At 41.6% G+C, this 15309-nt stretch overlaps 1 protein-coding gene across 3 annotated transcripts in view; it reads right to left on the bottom strand.

The window, feature by feature from the left end:
• The window catches only part of NISCH (nischarin), a 29487-nt gene extending 14631 nt beyond the window's left edge, over positions 1–14856 (bottom strand). For 2 of the 3 annotated variants that reach the window (XM_064723845.1, XM_064723846.1), the window contains exons 1-7: positions 14667–14855; positions 9126–9209; positions 8219–8401; positions 4899–4947; positions 3115–3278; positions 1702–1797; positions 26–121 (exon numbers count right to left, since the gene is read on the bottom strand). In XM_064723845.1, coding sequence (XP_064579915.1) covers positions 26–121; positions 1702–1797; positions 3115–3278; positions 4899–4947; positions 8219–8401; positions 9126–9209; positions 14667–14753 — 759 coding nt within the window. In that variant the 5' untranslated portion in view covers positions 14754–14855. Of the gene's footprint in view, positions 1–25; positions 122–1701; positions 1798–3114; positions 3279–4898; positions 4948–8218; positions 8402–9125; positions 9210–14666 lie in introns of all 3 variants that reach the window. The other variant, XM_064723847.1, reaches the window with a different exon arrangement.
• Positions 14857–15309: the final 453 nt, after the last annotated feature.

Raw genomic sequence — 15309 nt, 5'->3', positions numbered from 1 at the left:
ACCAGAAGGAGGAACTTGCTCTTACCTTCATTGATGTTGCTGAAAACCGAACACTCAGTGTGGCCAGAGCATGCTTTGATGAAGTCAGCCCTTTGATAAGCTTTCCCCCACAATGACTGATCTATTTAAAAAAATTACATTACAAAGTCAGAAATGTTAGGACAGACAAATGAGACACAAAAGAGGTAGCTGAAAGCTTCAACAGCAGATTCTACAGCAATCTGCAAAGTAGTTACAGCACTTCCTTAAAATCTCCTGGGATTATCAGGTCAGAAACACTGACACGTGGCAAAGCTAAAGCAAGAAATTAGAGACATAACTGGAGAAAAGTGAAATTCCAACATATATTTAAACAAAGCTTCTTCATTGACTTTCCACCTGTCCCATGTATTCAAGGTGAAATTACCCAGGTGATTTAACAGGTCACAGTATTTTTACTGTTACCAAAAAGAGATTTATTTCAAGTTATGATTCTACCTGCAGACACGTTCATTTGGGTATCAGATGGCCTTTTTATCATAAGAAAAAAGAAATGCCTAGAAAGCGAGGACACTAATCTAATGACCTGTAGTCAGCTAATTACACAGACTAAGTGTAAGATCACGAAGTCTTTTTTTCTGTAGCTCAATTTCAAACAACATTACTGAAAATCTGCTACAGTGTCTCTCCAGATCCTCCTCTGTAGACAGTCACACACATTGTGCAACCATGAGAGCTGGCACATTTGCTGGTGTATCAGGGAAACCACAATGAACTAACAGAGATTGAAAAATCTCTGTCATTCTTGAAAAAAATTCTTCCCAGATTACCACTGTTCCTTTTTGGACAGTGCTTACTTTGGGATGAAAGTGTTCATCTAGTGTGAGTCAATCCAAAACCTTTCATGAACATACAATTTCAGAAGTCTTCAAGATCTAAAATCACTTTTCCTCACATTCATGCTCAGAGAAAAGGGGAAAATTGATACAATTCTGCACTATCCTCTCTGCTGTGTTAGACTCTCTCCCTCTATTGTAGCTTCCTTCCCATATGAGAATGACAATAAATCACTGACTTCAGAAACACACTTCAGTTCTCAATCAACAACTGTCTCATATCAATGACACAACAGCATTCACATACTAGAAAAAGTACAGCATCCACCAAAAGTGCACAGACTGCATGACAGAATTGGATAGTCTTTCTCTCTGGAAAGACCTGAAGTGGTCAAGCAGGTATTTGAAAAAATATCCATTGAAAACTGCTAGAAACCCTGGTATTTATATTGCAAGCAGAGCAATGAAAAACATCTGTAAATTATCAAGCAAGCAGCACTACACCCAAAAAAATTAATGTCAGGGTATTTTCATAAATACTTGACATACTTTTTTTTCCAAATAAAAAGCATTTTGTAATAGAGGACCCTACTATTACCACTTGTTAATTCTTTATGGCAGTGGAAAGGCACTTAACATAGGTTTTGTGTGAATACTGAAAAGTGATTTTTTGGAAATACACACAGTGAAAGGTCTTCTAATTTAAATGTTGTGTCCTTATTTCCAAAACTTGTAAAAAAAACATTGTTTCACAAATGAAACAGTCCTGCTAAACTCTGCATTCCCCAACTCCAGCAGCAAATCAAAGCAGAGAATCACCAGTTCTGAGATATTGGCAGCAGACCTGGCATTTGCAGAGCACATATGAGCAGTATTTCAGCCCTACCTCTATTTGATGAAGTGATTTGAAAATAGACAGATCAAAAGGCAAGAGATGCTCCTGAATGTTACTGGTTCCAAAAGGTCCCCCTGTTCCAGTGACCTGGCATTTAAGACATTAAAGAACTGAGTTAGTGCACACAATCCAACTTGTTCACATTCCAGTCTTACACAGGCAATGGCCCAAGGGCAGTGGCTTGGAAAGACAGCCAAAGTTCCAAGCAATTTTTGAAATATGAAATGATTCATAACATTTGCAGGTTAACTCTTCAGGAAAACAAATACTAATTGCTCCAGCTAAGTGCACTGAACTTGAAGTGCCACCTTGTGCTTGCATTCTGTAGCACATGGGGCATGCAAAAAGCAATATAATAAGCAAGGCTGACCAAAGCTCCATTCTTAGCTGAAAATCAGAGAAAATCCACTGAAAATGACTTCCATGAAACCTTTGAACCCTCCAAGTCAGCGCTGTCTTTAATTCCACTACAAGGGATGAAGTTCAAGATGGGTTTGAGGAAGACAAGCATTACACTGATACATCAATAAAAATGCATCTGGTATTTCCATATGGTTATAGGATTCTGGCCTCAGAGCATGTCAGCAGCATAAAAAGCAAGTGGCTTCATTATGTTTGCTGTGAATAGAATTTTGAGAGAAAACTCAAAGGGTTTTCTCTGGTTTTATGTATCTTACAAGTTCTGAATGTGCCCACTCACAAGCATTCAGAAGGGCTAGAAATTCTGCAGATGCCCATTTTTCTGAACAATAAGCTCCTCTCCAGCCAGAAAATCCTCCCTTCAGAGGATTCTATACAGACAGAGGACGACAAAGGCAACTGAGGAGCCCCAGGAACACCAGCACAGCTGTGGTTTTGCTTCCCTGATCCACCATTTGATTTCAGCTTTGAACACATGACACAGTTAAAAGGCAGCTCCTCATGCAATAAAGGGGCTAAAATGAGTTTTTGAGTCATAGCAAGCAGTGTAAAAGAATTACTTTAGGGAAAGTCTAATTCATTTATTTGGTAGAAAAAAAAAAGTCAAATTGTCTCCTGACAAAAACTATCTGTTCTGAGGCCATTTTACATTTATTCTGAAATAGTATTTTAGCTAGAAATTCATGGCCACCTATGAAACTGAGGCACTTTTTAGGGTTTTATTTTTAACTTTCAAATGCAGTGAGACAGTGAGAAAGGGGGCAAGATTGATATAGAGGCACATATATTCATATACAGAAAACAAGGTTGGAGAGGTCAATATTTATTTCTTTACCCATCCCTACTGGCACTCAGCAAGGTTTTGTGGCTGCACCTATACAGAGGGCACTGCTGAAAAGACCACATCACACACACACACCTTGGCTGGAGGACAGCATGGATTGAAGGTTGGCAGCATGAACACTTATTTAACATTGACCTCACCTTTAGATACTTGAGTCTACAAGTGAAATCCAGAATATGCCCCAGATCTGTTTTGGCATCTCCATTAGCACAGGTAGGTTTGCCCTGCAGCAGCTGCTGAGTGACAGCATACAACTGCAAGGGCCTGATGGTGAAGACTTCTCCAGCCATTAAGAGCTGCTCTCCTGAAAAACAGAGTAGCTCAGGATCAAACACAATGTTGCAAGGCTCACACAGGAATAAATGGTACAAAGAAAATGTAGTGATACACATTTGTCATTTGTACTCTAAGATGAAAATTGAGGTAGCAAAATAAATTTTTTTTAACACCAAAATAATTCAGGTATTCAAGTGGGCACTCATGATACAGGCCTGAAGTTCCTAATGCAATTAATGGCAAATTTCCCTCAGCCTTAACAAGACTGGAATCAAAGTTCCTTTATGTAATGTAAGAGTTGTGAAACTTTTTCTGAGATATCTCTAAGTTTATAGCAGTTAGGTTTTTTCTATTAAGAAAACACAGCACCTGCTATCTAAAATACAGACCTCAGATCTTTTGCTATGCTAAATGCAGAACTGTAGTGAACAATATGTTCTTTTGAAAGTATGGGGATTTTCTGCATGCTAGTACCAAAGCAAATGCCCAGAACAGAAAATGCCTTATCTAATTATAATTTCACAATCCAATTTAACAGTAGGAACAGCAGGAAGCAGCACATAAAAGCCTCTCTGAAGGCACCATAAGCTTGATGTAGGGTACAGCAGCTGGAACCCACACATGGAATGAATATCTTTCTCCATTTTAGGGACACCAGTTTGACTTCATGGACAAAAAAGCATCAGCTTTTGTGATAAGCAGAGTTCTCAGAAATGCTCTGAGGAGTAAAATTCCCTACAGTCTCAGTGGGATCAAGTCCAAGAGTCCAGCTGCACATACATTAGTGGAGGATTACACTAATACAGAGCAGTCAGTGACACATCAATTCTCGTATCAGTGAGACTGCAGGCACAAGAAAGCCAGCAAAGATTTCTTCACAAGCTTTAGATATTCCAAAATTCACTGAATGGGCTCTCTGAGGTGGCCTCACCTAAAGGTAACTTTCTGCCAGAAAATCTGAAATGGCATTGCTGAAGCATGCTTCACCTTTCATGCCTACCACACCTCAGCCAACTGGAATGATAAAGTAGCATCTTGCATGTCCTTCAAAACAAAAATAGCAGGGATTAATCCTTTCACATGCCTCCTGCTGTTAATGGAGCAGCTGGAGCTGTTGTAGTTACAGTAAGAGCATTTCATTTTCATCTGCCAGCCTCAGAAAAGGACACCCTTAAATTAACTGACAGGTCTCCTGTTTCCTGAATTCTGGAAGAATAATATTTAGGTATCCAAAGTGATCTCTTGCATTTAGTACACAGACTGTCAGGACTCACTGACAGACCAAGCTGCCTTACAGGTTACACTAAAACACAGTGAGACAGAGCTTAGCAAAAGCTCCTGATCACCACTGCCACATGCTGTCCCTTAAGGACACAGACTAGGAGGCCCTTTGCAAAACACACATTCACTCATTTCTTGTTTCCATCTGTGGCTGCAAGACTGTTGCAGCTTGTCACAAAATGCAGCTTGAATTAAAGTGCAAGCAGCAAAAAAAAAAAAAAAGACAAAAAGAAAGAAGGAGGAGAAAAAGTATCAGTTGGATATGGAAGATCAGATCTCTCATTGTCTGGAGGTAAAATATGAAAGATATGTGAATGCATGAACAGAGAGGAAAACATTTCTGGAATGAATGCTGCAAGTTCCTTACCTTTGTGAAAGAGCTCTTCAGCCAATGCAGCAGTGATCCCATTGATCTCCTGCAAACAATAAACCATTGCAATAAGTGTTATTTACATACTTATGGTTCCAATTTTTAATTTGGACCTTTAGTGAAGTATCCTTCATTTGCTGTGGTAGAGGACTGTTGTTTTTGAGGTTTTTTTTACTGAAATCAGGGTGACCATTTTATAGATTTGTTTATAACTTGAAAATGCTTCATAAAAATTATTTGACAATGTTTTATTTCATATGATTTTCACTTCCAAGATGAAAGACAGTGAACTACATTTAAATAATCCCATTCTGCACACACCAATAAAAGGGCAGCAGCAACTAGAGCAAGTTATTACTAGCCATCATTAGTCCAACTTGGAATATTACAAGTGTAGTGTTCTTCAGATTTGAACATTAAAACTATTCTAATGCCTGAAACACTCAACATTTCCTCAGAACATCACTAACATAGGGAATGCTTTAGATTGACATGTCTACAGAAAAAAAGAGATGTAAAAAGTAAGTAATCTTCTGGACTTCAACTCTGCTATGCTTGCTGCAAGGTAAAGCAAACCCCTCCTCTCCCATCATCCCTCTTCCCCTCCTGCACCCACCCAGGTGCTCAGCCTCCATTCCTGGCACTGATGGCTCCAGCATGAAAGGCTGAAAACTCTCAGTGCAGGGATTTGTACTTCCTGAATCTGCAGGTGCACAAAGATCAGTACAAGTATTTCCCACCTGGGCACACCTCTCTCCACAAAAAGCAAATGCTCTGTGCAAGTCCAGAAATAGTTCTGAGAGCTTCCAACAGCTCCCTTTTAAAGGCCCACAAAAAGAACAAAATAAAACCATGAGGGTGAAGCTTCCCCTAGTGAAACATCTCACTTTAAGGTAGCTGCAAAGTATGAACAGATATTATGGATCATTGCCACATGAATATTTCATGAGTTTACTTTGCTGACAAATACCTCATGATTCATACCAAGGGAATACATCTACAGGACATCTGCAGCAGACAGCTCAGTTCATTTGATGAGACAAGGATTTTAGAACATCACATTCTTAGTGCAACTGAAACCCCATTCACTGAGGATGAACAAAGCCTCCACGCCATAGTTTGAGAACAACAAGCTCAAAGCTGTGTTTCAAACAAAATTAAACAATTCTGATTCACATCTGAATAAGCCAGTTACACTGATCTGGCAAGCACAGACTTAATTGAAAACTCTACTCTGTATCTCTTTTGTCATCTGGGACACAGAGCCAAAATTTTTTTCCTACATTTATAATTGGAACAAGATTATGACTTAGACTGTTCACTGACTAGCAGGCAAAAAAAAAGGAACTCTATTCCTCTGTCAGATCTACAAGAGACTTCTGTCTTAGCTGTAACTACTTAAATGCATCACACCCACAGAAGTCCATTGTTTGCAGGTGTCTGAACAGCAGTTTGTGGGTACTCAATGCTTTTCCTGCAAAACCTTCTACATGTAAGTTAACAAACCCAATCTTCTAAAATGACAAAGACCATGCAACAAAATAAACATCCCCAGGTCACTGCAGGAATCCTTTTCAATGTCAGAGTAACAATAAAGTTCTACATTGCTCTCACATGCAACTGTTTCTCTTTGCTAGGCTGCACCCAAGAACTACAAAAGGCTTCAAAGTGACTTTAATGTATCAATGGCTGGTATCTCGACTCCATTTACTTCTATTAACCTGGGAAATGAAATGAAACAATCCTTACTGGAAAAACTGCAAAAAAGAATAGACAAAAATATTGTAGCCTTCCTACATAAATTAATAAGGCAATATCAGGGATTATAATGGCTTCTGTATGCACATGGGTTGTCTGGTAATGAAGATATTTTAAAAGATCAAAGTTCTGCAGAAAGGTCATTTTTTCCAGTAGAATTACTGCAGTAAATATTTAGCTTTTCTTCTGAATAATTAACACATTTTTGGTAAATATTTACAAGTATTCTAAAGTTCCAAGCAAAAGACAATAGAGTTTAAAACTAAGTCAGATCCCCCTAAAGCAAAGAAATGCAGACTGAGCAACATCTTTGCTCTTAATATCCAAGAGCATTTAGAAACAGGGAAGCATTCATATCCAAATACTGCTAGCTCTTCGGAAAAGCAAAAACAGATTACATTACAAGAGATAAAAAATAGTCCTGAGAAATAAGTCAGGGGCAAGGAAGAACTTTTGCTTGCATAAAAACCATGTGGAAGTTACAACACTGAAACTTTATTGAAACAGATGTCATCTACAAGATAGAGCACAGAACAGAAAAATTATGCAATTTGCTGGTGATCACTGGAATTTTGGTTTATTTGAACAGAATTCTCCCTACATTGTCAGACATTTTGAAAAAATTTAAAACCTCAAATCCATTTCAGAGGGCTTGATAGTTACAAATCTGTGCTTCTCTCTCAAGTCTGCAAGGCAATAGCAACAGTGTGGAATAAACCTTCAACTATTTTTATCTAAGAAACTCTGAAGTCTCACCAGGATAATTATGTTCATGTAACATAACTAAACCAGGCTTTCTTTTGTTGCTAAAACTTAATTAACTCCTAATGGATCACTGGTGACTAATTTCTGAAGCTATGAAACCCTGAAGGGCCTTCTCAAGACATCCCATCCCAAAGCAGTTACTGCTCCTTCTTTCCACTCAGTTCTCCAGTGCTTTTTCCTCTTGAGGAAATTCCTTCTCCCCCTTACAACATGATGCCACATTGCAAAAAAAGCCTAACTATACACAAGAGATGAGCAAATTGCAATCTGAACATGAAATCAAGTAATTGCTTCTTGCTTCAAGTATCCTTTACCATAACATTCTGTCTACTGGAGCTATTTCTCCAAAGGCCACTCCATCACTGTGCTTCCACAGAGAAGCATCATTTCTCTTCATTTGGGCTACTGGAAACTGTTTCAGTGTGAACCACAGCTCCAGCCATTAGCCACTAAGTAGGAGGGTGTGGATCCATTATGCAATGTTCATTTGAGAGCCAGCACTCTTGACTTCAGCCTAACCAATTCAGCCTCCCATTTATTCACAGCTTCCAACTCTCCTGCCAGCATTTATTTTTTTCTTTTTAGAGTCCCTGCCCACACTACTTCCCAGCACAGTGTCTACTGCAATAAAAAGCTGTGTCAAAAAATCTTAAAAATATGCTTTGTTATATTGTGAAAAATGTTGGAAAAGAAGCATTTCAGCAAACTCATGAAGATTCCACAGAATTTTCCCCAAGTCAGAGAATTAGGGAGAGACTCAGGCCTCTATTCAGACACTAAAAACATAAACTTACATATAAATGAAAGTGTAGGAAGTGTGACAAAACTTTTGGTGCAGTAACAGGGAACTTGAGCAGCAGAGTTTGCAGGTAGATCTCCAGTTCCTTTTGTCTTTTCTCCACAAGGCTTTTAGAATTTTTTCCAATCATCTTCTTTGGAGGTAACAGATTTTTATCTATTTTCTTCTCTGAAACAAGCTGAAAGACAAAGACCAGAGCTAATACCTGACACACCACCTGAACTTGCACAAAAGATGCAATGGAACACAATAAGTGCATGTTGCCTGATGCTGGGAAGATCAAAAAATAAAATTACTTGGGTAAATTTGTCTACTGCCTTCAAAGTATTAGGTATTTTCAGAAAGAACATTTTGTCATGGAATGATCAGAGTGGAATAACAGTGTCAGCTCAAGGAATCACTCTCAGTACCAGGGCAGAATGCAACAAATATGATAAAACAACAAAATAACCACTGCATTTCTGAGAAAGCAGAACATTCATGATCAAAGTAGATTTTTCCTCATTTTTGTTTTTTATCAGCACTGGTTGGTAAATATCCCATGCTACTTTAAGGATGTTTTTATCATCCACTGTGATGAGACTTTGGCCACCAAATCAGCTGATCATAAACATCCTTAGCAAAAAGTTCACTGACTCCAGCCTGAACTCTCCTCTCTGACACAGCTTCCACCCAAGGCTGAAGTTGTCCAGGTCAATCTCTCCCAGTTCAAGAGGGGAGTGTAACAGGGGCAAGTAACAATGTTCTCACAAAAAGGACTGAGTCTGCAGTTCAGATGGCATCTGGCAGATATTCTCTCTCTTTATTGAAGAAAGAAATTATGTAAATCACTCCGTAAAACAAACTACAAGAACTGCACAAAGTTTTGTAATATACCAAGGTCACAGTTTTAACATTCTTACCTTTTCATGCAGGTCATGGAAATCACTGTAACGATGCTTGACTGTCCACTGATGATTGCCAACACTGACCTGAATAATGTACACCTGAAAGGATGAAATTCAAGTAAGGACACTGCAAAACATTAAAGAGAAGCTGCCAGTGAGACCTGCTGATTGATGGAGCACTGTAAGGTGGGTAGATATTCTGCAAGGATCAGAGCTAAGGAAATGCTAAACCCAGGTCTGAGGGGGCTTTGCTGATGGGGGATACCTGATCTCACTACAAGGGTGCTCCATAACAACAACATGCAGATGTCTCAGTGTAAAGCAAAGGGATTTTTTTGCAACCCAAAGGTTGATGGACCAAGGGCTCTAAGCTATTTCTTTTCCCAAAAGTTTCTGCTAACTGAAGTTGCTCCTCATAGCTACCCATAAGCCTGAGACAGCAGCATCCCTTCTTCCATCTACCAAGTTCCACAATGGGCAGAGGAACTTGGCAAGCATCCTGCTGTCACTTCAGTTTAGCAGAAATCTGGAGCTTAACCCTTGAGAAAACAGAACAAACCCTTTGGCTGGATGGATGCTGTTTTATTCCTTTTGGGGTAAAGCACACAAGACATCTTCCTGAAGAGTTACTGAGCCCAAAGAATCACTGCAATTATCTAAAGCAACCCAACATCTCCTAATACAAAATTAAGTATTTTTAGCCATGCATGTACCAAACAAAGATTTTCATTCTAGGTGACTTTCTGGACTGAACAGTACAGGTTTTGCAGAAAACTCAGCCTACCTTTTGATATGCCAGAAAAAAGCCATCCCAAAGACATTTTAGAGGTACAACCTAAAACACAAGCTGAAAACAAACAAGGCTCTGCAAAACCAGTTCCACAGCTACTTGAATACAACAAATTAAATAAACTATATTATCCAGTCCAACTGTACTCTTTGGGGAAAACACCAACTTGTAATCAAATCTTGAAAGCATTTAATACAGTTAAGAACTTGCTTACTACCACAGATCACCCAGAGCTGACTCATAGCTGCTATGAGGATGATACACATCTAGTCGCTAAACCCACATGAGAAAACAAAAATCAGTAACAGTTTCAATCTGTTACATAAAAGACCGGTTTTCACTTACTGCAAGTACAGAGCAGCACAATGTCAAGCATTAAATAGAATGCCACCTGCATTTTAGAAGATGAACTAGAGTTGATGCCAGTTTTATTTTTGTAAGCATCTGACACTGGCTCACTGAACAAACCCCAAACCAAGATGTCTGACTCGAGCACGCGGTGAGTGACACATCAGAGCTGGGATGAGCACTGAAAACACAGAAGAATGCCCACACAGAATTATGGACTCAATTAGGGCCTGTGCCTGTTCTCCTGTCATGTTGTGTTGGGAAACAGCAGATCAGGATTAATCACTGTGCTGGTGACAAACCAGAACAGAAATAACACCAGCATTCAAAAGCACCTCACAATGCTGAGGAAAGCAAGGAGAAACTCCAAGAAATTGAACTCAGAAGTAAAGAAGTGCTACATTTATAAGCTATAATAAAAATACCAATTGTTTTGAAAAAAAAACAAAAAAGCTGACTGTGCTAAACTATGGCAGAGCAAGCAGTGCATCTAAATGCAATGCACATTGAGTACACAAGGTATGAAACCTAAGATTAGACACTGGAAATTCAGTAACTTCACAGTCCCAACTGACAACTCACCAGGTGAGCAAGCAAACCCCTCCTCCCTGCTTAAAACACAGAGTAAATTTGTAATAAAGGTTTAATATCCTTTTGCTGAAATGGCAAGCACTGACCACTTCTAGAAACTTAGAGAAATGGACAGTCTGGTTGGGAAATTAACTGTTCAAGTGAGTGTTTTTATGCACTGATACAATTCCTTAAGTCTTTAAAAAGCTGTAGCATTTCCCATCTAGAAGGCAGCCAGAGCAGGCAGTACATATTCACCCCCCAAACAGCACCAGCATGCAGAGACAGCAACTGATTTCACATCAATCCACAAGCTGCCCTTATCTTGAAGAATAAATATATAAATGCAATATGCTGATGTGTGTATTAGACTTGTCTTAATATAGAAATAAATCATTTTAAAGCAAAAAATCCCCTTAGGTTTTTCACTGTTTTAGGAGTTTAAGCTCATCACCAACAATTTTTGAGTGCACTAATACAACAAGGCTGACAGCTGAAGTTAAGGTTCTCCAAGGGCTGCCTGTCACACCAGATGCTAAAGGAATACAGGGATAGATGATGACATCCCCACTCTGCACTTTCTTGCAGACATAAATAAATATACCATGTGAAATCCCCACCCATCCTTACACCACAAACCGCACTTCTATTGAGCTAAACACAAAACCCTTTATGTTCACAGGATTTCCTCCTCCACCTGTCTCTACCAAACCCTTCTGCATTAAAAGTTTTGTCCATCTTTCTATAAATCAGCTCTTTTGGTTATGTTCTACTTTGCAAAGTGTTTCACATACTTGCAATGCTATATATATATATTTTTGTTTTCTAGCGAGCCACTTCAAGTTCTTTGCAGTTAAGAGCCCACACCACCAAACAGCATCCCTTCATCTTGTTAAATACTGAGGGCTGGAAGACCTACTAAACATTTTTAAAGCAGATATTAAATGAACAACAGTGATTCCAGACTGCTTTTTGTTCACTTCCTATACAAAACCTGCCTACCTTGCTTTACATGGAGAACTGGCATTTCTACATTGTGTCTCATCACACTGCACATGCTTCAGTACTGCAAAAAAACCAAATAACAGCCCAACACTTAAATGACAGAGTTCTCCACAGGAAGGCTGGGACACAGGTGTGACTACAGCCAGCAGGACCCAAATTCCAGAGCAGTGATGCAGCCACATCTCCTCCTCCTGCCTCATCGTGTAGGCAGTTTACAGCCATTCAAGGAAGCAAGAGTATTTCCTTAAATATCAAAGGTAGTATTTATGTTAAAAACAGCTGCAAAAACCAGGAAAAGCAGGAAGGGAATTTTAGGCCAAACAAATGCATAGCAGGAAACAAATGAAGCACTGACAGCCCTGAGGCCTTCTACTGAAACCCAGTGTTCAGTCAGCATCAGCTGGAGCAGCACAGCCAGGAGAAACCCTGGAGAAATGCTCACAGCTCAGTAACCCAACAGCAAACACATCAACCAGGGCAGCATTTTTCCTGCTGGATTTACCCATACCTTGCCTTTCATGCTAACACTCCAAAAAGAATCATATTTTTAAAAGTACCTTCAACATCACACAGAACTGTGGGGCTCCCTGGTGTATTCTACAGGATCTGATACCACAACTGTCAAAGAGATGTCATCACAGCCCCCTTCTATTGAGAGTGAGCTCTGAAACACAGAGTGCAACAGGAAGCTCATCTGCCACAATAAAAACAATCTTTTAAAAACAAGGATGCAAACAGGATCACTGCCACCTGAGCACATGGTAATGGATGAAGATGCAGGTTGCTACAGCTGTATTTCCTCTCTTACCTTTACCAAATCTTTTACAACATTTAACAATCTCTGTCCTGGTGCAGGTCTTTGTCATGTCTTTAAAATCCACTCACCTAATTATGAACACTAAACACATGCTATTTTTTTCAAAAAACTTTTCAGCCTGTGACAAATTTTGTAAAACTTCTGCTTTCATTTAAAGATCTAGTCCCACATTTCTAATGGCTTGGGCCTGTGTAACAAAAGCTGACAAGCAGCCTTGGAGTCCTGCTAACAGCTTCAGGAGGTTTACATACAGGCAAGCTTAGTGCCAACATGCCTTCAAAAATGCAGCAAGAGAATCAAAGCAGGACCAAATACTGGTAAATCCTGTCTTTCATACACTGCACCTTTAAAGCTCCCAAGAAAAATGGCATTAAAGTAGCAAGGTATTTCCATAACCACTAATGAAAGAAATCTGGTCTGGAAAAAATAAACTTCTTTAGGTTTAGCTGCAGCAGCTTAAATTGTTATCCTCAACTATCAGCCAGTCAGATGAACACCACCTGCAGAGTTACACACCTGAACTAAAGCTCAATCCAGAGCATAAATGGTGTCACCCAAGGGTGGCCCTACCACAGCACTTGTCTGCAGGCTGGGGCAGCAAAGGAGCTCCTTTCAGCTCCTGCACAGTAACTTCCAGAGGGATAAAGGGGCAGATGACACTGGCATTTTGTCACCTGAATGCACCTGATTTTCTCATTCACTGGTATTGCATAATACTGATTGAAATTCTCAACACCAGCACTGCTGAGTCTTGGTTCACAGCTGCCATGGAAGTTTCCAGTCCCCAAGCCACAGGTCTCACTGTGCCTCTCAGTGACTGAGGCTTGAACCACATCCTAACACACCCTCAGTAACACCTCAGCACACAGTGGTACCATTTCTGAGAACACACATCATGCAACTAAGAGAATGAGCTCAGGCACCTCTCAAAAATTCATTTCAAGCTTGCAGTCAACTCCTTCACCAAATGCTCCACACGTTTCTGCCTGTAAATTTGGCATCTCACCACCTGAAAGTCAATGCCACAATCGTGTTCCAATAGGCATCACCTGGGAAGGAGTTAGGCTCTTCATGTGCCCCAGCTGTGTAAGCTCTGTCCTACTGACAACTCAGAGACCACTCTCCTGTTGCTCTGTGTTCCCTGGATACCTTTACAGAGGCAGGAGCATGAGGCATTACTTGTATCCATCACACAACTTTCCAAACATTGTCTTTCTAAACCATTGCTCTCCTTTCCCTTTTCTTTCCCACAGCAGGAAGTCTGTAATCCGTGAGCATTCTACCGAAAAAAGGTCTTTCAAATCACGCTAAAATAAGGCAGAAGGAGAAAACATTTTTTAGTTATATAACTAAAGGGCGGTGTGCTCGAGGCATTTTCTATCTGCAATTACACTGAGGTTTGCTTTAGGATGAGCTTCTTCCTGAAAAACAGACCAATTAACTCTTGGTAGAATGCGACCAGATGAAAAACAAGTTATATATCAAAAGCTTCATTCCTTCCCCAAATTAAACACTGCTGGCAATTTTTTTTTTTTTGGTGGGATAAAAGAAAAACTGTCTATCCTAAATCATCTGATTTCCTCTGGAAATAAGATCAGAGGGTTTTTTTAATGATACTTGCATGCAAAGGAAAGATTTTCTGCTTTGTTTAGTCCAGCTTTAAAAGCTATGTTTACTCGACAGCCATCTCCCATAAACATACGCACATACACAGAGATATATACGGGCAAGAACACGACACTTGCCCACGGAGCCTCCGCCTCTCCCGAAGGACCGAGGCTACGCGGAGCTCGGGGCCGCTTCTCCCGGCGGAGCCCGGCTCCCCCGCGGCTCCTTTCCCCAAAGCCCCTCGGAAACTTGTGCCAAATGCCTCGCTCCATCCCCAGCGTGGGCACAGCTCCGGCCGGGCACAGCTGCCGGCGGCAGCCCGGCCCCGAGCCCGGCCTCACCCGCTCCCCGGCACCGCTGAGGCGGCGGGGCCGCTGCCCCATCTCCGCACGTCCCGCACGGCCTCCCCGCTCCGCACCGTGTACGTCTCCACCAGCTCAGAGCCCAGGACTCGGGCCTCCCTCGGGGGCTCCTCGCCGTCCTCGCCTCCCGCCGCCGCCTCCATGTCGCCGGGAGAAGCGCCGGGGCGCAGCCGCTCAGGCCGTCACGGCTCCCCCGCGGCCGCCGCCACCCGCACCCGCCGCCCGCCCGGCCCGCACTGCCGCCGCCGCCATCTTGGTTCGCCCCCACTCAGGGCGTGGCGCGCTCCGCCCGCGCCCCTTTATGGGCACAGGGGCGGGGCCCGGCGCGAGGGGGCGGGGCTGGCGGGGGAGGGCGGTGCTCGGTTGCAGGGGCGGGGCGTGGTGCCGTCGGGGCGTGGCTATGGCCCACGGGGGCGGAGTCTAGCCTATCCGGACGCGCATGCGCGCTGGCTGTGCCCGGGGGGCGTCGCGCAGTTCGGTGCAGTGCGATCCAATGGAGTCCAACAGAATCCAATGGAATCCAAGAGAATCCAATGGAGTCCGGCAGAATCCAATCCAGTCCAATGGAGTCCAATGGAACCCAATGGAAAGCAGCAGAATCCAATCCAGTCCAATGGAGACCAGTGGAGTCCAACGGAATCCAATGAAGTGCAGCGGAATCTAACGGATTCCAATGGAATCCAGTGGAATCAAATCCAG

Source organism: Zonotrichia leucophrys, chromosome 12 (assembly GCF_028769735.1).
Source record: "Zonotrichia leucophrys gambelii isolate GWCS_2022_RI chromosome 12, RI_Zleu_2.0, whole genome shotgun sequence".
Classification (NCBI taxonomy): domain Eukaryota; kingdom Metazoa; phylum Chordata; class Aves; order Passeriformes; family Passerellidae; genus Zonotrichia; species Zonotrichia leucophrys.
The sequence above is the reverse complement of the archived record's forward strand: the minus strand, read 5'-3'. Positions and strand labels throughout refer to the sequence as shown.